Source organism: Echinops telfairi, unplaced genomic scaffold (assembly GCF_000313985.2).
Source record: "Echinops telfairi isolate 266 unplaced genomic scaffold, ASM31398v2 ScPeMD7_9;HRSCAF=40, whole genome shotgun sequence".
Lineage (NCBI taxonomy): Eukaryota > Metazoa > Chordata > Mammalia > Afrosoricida > Tenrecidae > Echinops > Echinops telfairi.
Window position 1 is genome coordinate 101393209 of NW_022103906.1, and position 6418 is coordinate 101399626.

A 6418-nucleotide genomic window follows, 5' to 3' on the forward strand; every position below is an offset into this window, starting at 1 on the left:
ATGTTTTCTCAATATACTACTGCTCTTTGATCAAAAGCTCTCTCTTACACACATGAATGTTTCTGGATTTGTTTCTCTAGTCAACCCGGACTAACACACAGTCTCAGAAACCCAAATGGGCAGTTCTACTCTGTCCGATGGGCCCATTATTGATCTGAATTGGCTCGATGGCCGTGAGTTTGTTTTGTTTTTGTTTTTTGGGGGTGGGTGGGTAGCTGATACTGCTCACACTACACTGGGTGACTTCTAAGGTGAGGTCTTTAAAAGTTGATACAATTTCCACCTTGCTCTTCTCTCAGAATGCTTGCCCCCACACCCAAGCCTCCATGTTGTTAGTAAGCACAGGCTACCTGGAGAAACCGTGTGAAGGCTGACAGCTCTAGCTGAGATGACAGTAAAAACCAGGTTCAACTGCCAAATAGGTGAGCAATGCAGTTCCAGCCTTCAAGATGCCCCCACCAACACCTCTGCTTAGGCTTCCTTAGAGGGCAGATTGAAAAGCAGACTAAATGTTAGTTTGCTAAGCCAATAATTGCGGCAGGTTTGTTAGACAGCACGACATAAAGTCTTGGGCTGGTTACTTTTGCTGACCCGGCACTCGGCTTCTCTACTTGTGAAAATGCCAGAGTCTGAGTTTTCACCCCTCGGACTCGCTGAAGAAAAGCCTGTAAAGGCTTCCACTGACACGATGGCTGTGCACATGCAGCATCAGTGCCCATGCCAGCCCGTCCGCAGAGAGGAGGAGAGTGCTCATGAGGACTGCCGGCACTGCTCGCGTAGAGACTGGGCTGGAGGTGTGCACAGGGAAGCAGGGAGGCTTGGCGTGCTGGCACAGAGGAAGAACCCCACAGACAGCTAAATCACTTTCAGATGGAGTTCCCACTTGTTCACTGCTTTTTATTGACTGACACGGAGTCCTCATCATGCTCTGGGCTGTGACCCACCCGCTTCTCTGCACAGGATCACAGAGGAAGCACAATTCATGTGGCCATTTTCCTATTGCGAGGCCGCTGCCTTATGGTTTGGGTCTCTCTATTTCCAAGAGTTTCCAAGGATGAGTGTTTGAGGTGAAGTGAAAGTGTTGCGACGTGGCTCAGCTCCTTCGGAAGTCCCCAAGTGGCGGTGAAGAGAGGCCGGGCAGGCGCTCTCTCTGGGGGCTGCCATCCCTCTGTTCACCAGAGAGCCCCGCCGGCAGCAGGAAGAGAGAGAAAGAGAGAGAGAGAGAGAGAGAGAGAGAGAATCCTGGGCTAATAAAGAGGAAGTGGCCAGCAGAGCACAGGACAGAGTGGCAGGGGCAGCTGAGGTCGAAGCAGGGACTGCAAAGCAAAGCAAAGGAGCCACGCAGAGACCGCAGGGGAACAGCCTCTCGGAGATCACTAGATGAGAAGAGAGGAGACAGCGAGGTGCAACAGCGGGCTGGTGGGCTTCCAGCCCACAGAGGCATTGTGTGACGCAAGGCTGAGGGACAGTAGAGAGGGGTGACACTGGTTGGGGAGCAGCACTGCAGTGGACCAAAGGCCTTGCTATTTAATGCTCTTGGTTTGTGGCAACCTGTTAATTTCCCTGATAAACTGTCATTGTGAGTTTTGTGTGGCTCTTGCCCAATCAGAGACATAGAGGGTGCTGGGAAGAATGGTTGGTGTCAGAGCAGATGCAAAAGGGATGGATGGACAACGTAGGCCCCGTGGCAATCAGCTTTGTGCTGATGTGGACTTGGATTCTCCTTCTTCCTACTGAGGTTGGAAAAGGCAAAATGCGGCCTTTGTACCATTTCCTCGGCACCTAGCTCAGAAGGCTGTTGTTAGAAATATTATAAATGCAATTAGAAGTGTGACGTCTCAAGCCATAAAGCAACCAGGGAGCTTTTGCAGATTTGTAGTTCAAAACGCTTAATGGCTTCTCATTCATCTTCTCAGGGTCCACACAACACGATGGCGTCTGACCTTTGACCAAATCAAGCCCACTGCTCGTCTAGTCCCCTCTGACCCACAGTGAGCCCGTAAGGCAGAGATCTGCTCCCCATGGTTTCCAAGGCTGTACACCTGGGGAAGAAGACCACCGCGCCCTTGTCCCATGGTTGTGATCACTGACCCTTCACGTAGAAGTTGAGCACTTCACCATTGTGTCACCAGGGCTTGCTCCTCTCGGGCTGATTGGTTTGTTCCTGGTTCCTAACATAGGAGGTAATTCCTGAAGAGATGACTTACCAGTCTCCTCACTGATCCATCCTCCAGCTCCTACACTAATGCCTGACACAGCATGTCGAACAGTTCATGAAAAAATGAAATGAAGGGGTACTAGACTTTTTGCCTGTATTTTTCAAGCCACCTAGTATAGGGTGGAAGAATAAAGACATTAAAACTAGTCTCTGTGAAATTCCTGAGGCTGCAGAGCTGCTGCTAGGTGGCACTTTCTTCTCAGTCTTTCTCATCTCTGTTGTTCCCCCGGTTAAAATGTGCTTACCTCAGACCCTCTATAAAAAGCAGCTCTTAACTACAGGCCATGCAAGGATTATCTAAACATACTAATTAGGTCCACGCCAAGGTCATGAGTAATATCCAACTAATCAACAGTCCAAGTAGAGTCCAGTTAAAACTTCATTACCTTATCATATCTAACTGTAGTTCAGGGTCACCGTAGCATAATCTTAGACTTGTTCTCCTCCCCTGAATTGTTCCTCCTCAGGAATTATCTTTACCAGCAGCAGGTATGCGCCAATTGCCTAGTTGTCTGTAAACCAGACACACACACACACACACACACACACACACACACACACACACGAGATCCAGGTTCTTGGTAAACCACCTCCTTCCTACCTGTGTCCGGTGCCAAATGACAGAGGCCCTGGAGTGGCCCAGCTTGTTCCGGCAGGGGCCTTTATCATAGTGGATCAGGAGGAAATCATCCTGTGAGATGCAGAGAGAGAGCAAGTGTGAGATGTCTGTTAGCAACCCCTGCCTGAGTTCTGGTCCTTTTTCCTTGGGGGCACAGTGACACCCAGGAAGAACATCTTCCCAGGAACTTCAGGGCTGTCTCAGGTTGTCATCAGAGGTCAGCCTTCTCAGAGGGGACGATGCCAACTGAACACTAGAGGGCGGTCTGGACCAGACTTCAAGCTCGTCCAGGGCTGCATGCAGCTGCCTCTGGATTTGGGAGGAAAGACTGTGCTGATACAGGACTTTTGAAGAAGTAGGTCACAGGAGCTGTAACTCCAGCAGAGCTCTTGCTGGCCACTGATCATCTTTACTCAACTCAAGAGGTCTTTGCTATCGCATCTTCCTGGCTACCTTGACCTGATTTCCCTGGAAAGATGGTGTTCCCCTCCCCCATTAGCACCCCATACCTCACACCCCGTCACATTATTTAAGGGCGAGTCCCAGCACCATTTCTCCCTACAATTTCCCTGGATGTCCTGATGGCACTGGGAGCTGCCACGGAAACACTGCTCGTCCTCACCTGGATTCCAATCACAGTGGATGTCAGATTCTTGGAATTGGGACTCACAGTTCTGTCAACATCTCTAGGTCCCTCAGCCCAGTGCTCTGCACAGGAACTTTCTCAGTAACTACCTGTCGGGCGATTGCTTCCTCTACAAAACCCCATGCTCCTTGAGGAACCAAACCAAACTCGCTGCCATCAAGTCGATGCTGGCTCATAGAGACCCCAGTGGGTTTCTGAGACTGTAACTGTTTAAGAGAGAAGAAGTCCAGTCCTTCTCTCTCAGAGCTGCTGGTGGTTTTGAACCACTGACCAGGCAGATCAGAAGTGGCATTGTCCCAAGCACTGGTCAATACGAGGAAACAGTTGAGTCGTACAAAGGAAGTTGCCCACAATGGCATCTCCACTTAACTACAGCAGTAAACACACAGCCTTCTAGTAAAACATAAACACAGGACTCAATGTGTTTGAGAGAACAGGAAGTCGCTCTTCTGATAATGAGCTTAGTTGGGCATGAGAAGCTCCCTTTGGTCCCCTTAAAAACAACTGTCAGAAAACCAGACTAAGTGGCTATGGCCTGCTGTCCGTGCTGCTGAGGGCAGCACCGGCTTTAAGCTGGCTGATTCTGTAGGTCAAACCCTTACCCCTTTCGCTGGACTCATCTGTAAAAGGAAAGAGAGGAGACGGCAGACTTGATGCTGTTTCTAGTCTTCATACGTGTCTTCAGTGAACCTATTTCTGACTAATGCTGTCCACTGTGGACTCTCTGTCTTGGGGCCTTAATGATACAACTTTTTACACGGGTGTTAATTTACGATTACCACAGGTAAAATAATAGTTCATTTGTAAATCTGACACGTGAAACAAATGTTGCACTGCCTACTAAAGGTCTTTGATTACCCCCACTAAGTAACACAGGCTGAAAAATCTGGCTGAACATTGGAATCAGCTGAATCGCTTATAAACTATGCAGGCACCTAGGATTCACCCCAGTGGCACTTCGGTATCAGAACCAGTATCTCTGGTATCTGATTCATTATCTATGGATAGGGCCCAGACAGCAAATACCGTAAATGATTCCAAGCCAACTAATCCTGGAACCAGTCCTGAGGAAGAACTGGCTGCCATGCTGCAGTCCAAAATTCCTAGCCTGGCACAAAGGACTTTCATCAAAATCCCAAGGTCTGACCTAGCATCTCTCACCAGGCTCAGGCCACATGCAACTTCATAGTGCTCTTTTTCTGTGTCCATTTCCTTTCCAGTGGCCTGCTTCGGCGCATGATGTTCTTTCCCCAGCGAACTCACAGCCTTCAAGTATCCTAGCATCACCAGCCTCCCCCCTATCCCAGCCCCCATGACTCCATGCCCAACCTCACTAAATTGCACCCACCCTCCCTGCAGCCCTCTGCTCAGGGCATGTGCCCATAGGCCTCGGAAAGACTGACCGTATGTTCTTCAAGGGCAGAACTGCCAGCCTCCTCTCTCTAACGGCTAGCTATTTGAACCAAACAAGAATTTACTTCAAAAGTACCTCTCTTAAAAGGCAACAACGTTGCTACTAGGGAGTCCATTCTGACTCAGCAAGTTCCCGTGTTCAAGGGAGGCCTGCACCGTGGTGTTTTCTGGATGCAACTCTTACCAGAGATCACCAGGCTTGCTCTGAGCTGCTGCGGCTTGAACTACCAGCCATTTGTTTACTTGCGGAGTGTAACCTATTTGTGCCACACAAGGATCTTTTTCAAATACCCTCCAAAAAAGTGCTCCAATATAGTTTTCCTAATATACAAATGCTTTCGTTGTGACTTTAGCTTACTGACAGAGGACGTGGGCATAACAATCCCAAGATCAGCCAGGAGTCCAAGTGCACATTAGTCAGAGGACGTCCCTGCTTGCACTCCTCGGTAGAAGCAGAAAAGCGATAAAGCATGCTACGGAAAGCTGCTCTCAACCAGCGGGAGAAAGATACATGTGCATTCCGTAGAGCAACCCCAGAACTGTGCGGTCTGCAACATCCTGTCCAGCTCGGGCTTAGAGCAGCATTCTCTGCTACAATAATGACGGGGAAAAGTCAGACTGGACGCAGCTTCCATCCCTGCAGGTTCAGCTTGGAAAGGTTCACTGGCCTCTCGTGACCTCCTCTTGGAAAAGGAAATTATCATTCTAACCCTGGCAGAAAGAGCACATATAGTAGACCAAGTGGGTATGCAGAGAAAAGCATGCATGCTGACCCATAACAGTGACTTCAACAACCAACACGCCTCCTAACGAACTGCTTCCATGAACCGCCCACCCTCCAAGCCTAACAGCAGAAGAAAGACCTGGCACTCGTCCCTTTCTGCTGTAAGCAGCCCACGGGAGGGCAGCATCTGGAGCTGAGAGGCAGAGAGGGCGTGAGGTAAGTATGTGCCACAGCAGTGGGAGAGATGGGGACGGCTGTATGCAAAAGGAATACATATGATCAGAAGGCAGTCTGCGATGAATGGAGAGCCCGTGAAGCCTACACGGAGGAGAAATAGGGCCTGGGCTGGACCACCAAGAGGGTGGAAACCTCACAGGGAAATGTATTTCTTCTTCTGATGAGCACGGCTGGTGCCAAGGCCTGCGTGCATGTGCTTGTCCTACGTATTGCTGGGTCCTTGATCAGTAACCCAGCAGCGACTCCCTTCCTCCAGCATTGCCCGTCGATACCCAGAGTCCGTTTTCAGCAGCTTTTCAGCCAACTACAAAGAACAACAGGTTATTCTAGCCAAGAGAATGCTGGCTTTCAATGAGCAAAACTGCAGTGCTAGTTTCTCTGTCATCACTGGCTTGGCCAGAAGCCAGGGCTGGGTGCTGCCTTTTCTCGCTTCACAAGGTGAAACAGACAGGTAGGGTGCATCTGCTGGGAATGGAGCAGAGCAAACAGCTTTGTGCTCAAGAAGGAGAAACACAGTGGGACTTCCTGCCACCCCCACCCCCCAACCCCACCCACGGCATG

At 49.9% G+C, this 6418-nt stretch overlaps 1 protein-coding gene across 3 annotated transcripts in view; it reads right to left on the reverse strand.

Annotated features, from left to right (window-relative positions):
• RNF144A (ring finger protein 144A) overlaps positions 1-6418 on the reverse strand; it is a 161946-nt gene that overhangs the window by 12427 nt on the left and 143101 nt on the right. For all 3 annotated transcript variants that reach the window (XM_045286627.1, XM_045286628.1, XM_004696012.3), the window contains one exon: positions 2820-2909. In XM_045286627.1, coding sequence (XP_045142562.1) covers positions 2820-2909 — 90 coding nt within the window. The remainder of the gene's footprint in view (positions 1-2819; positions 2910-6418) is intronic.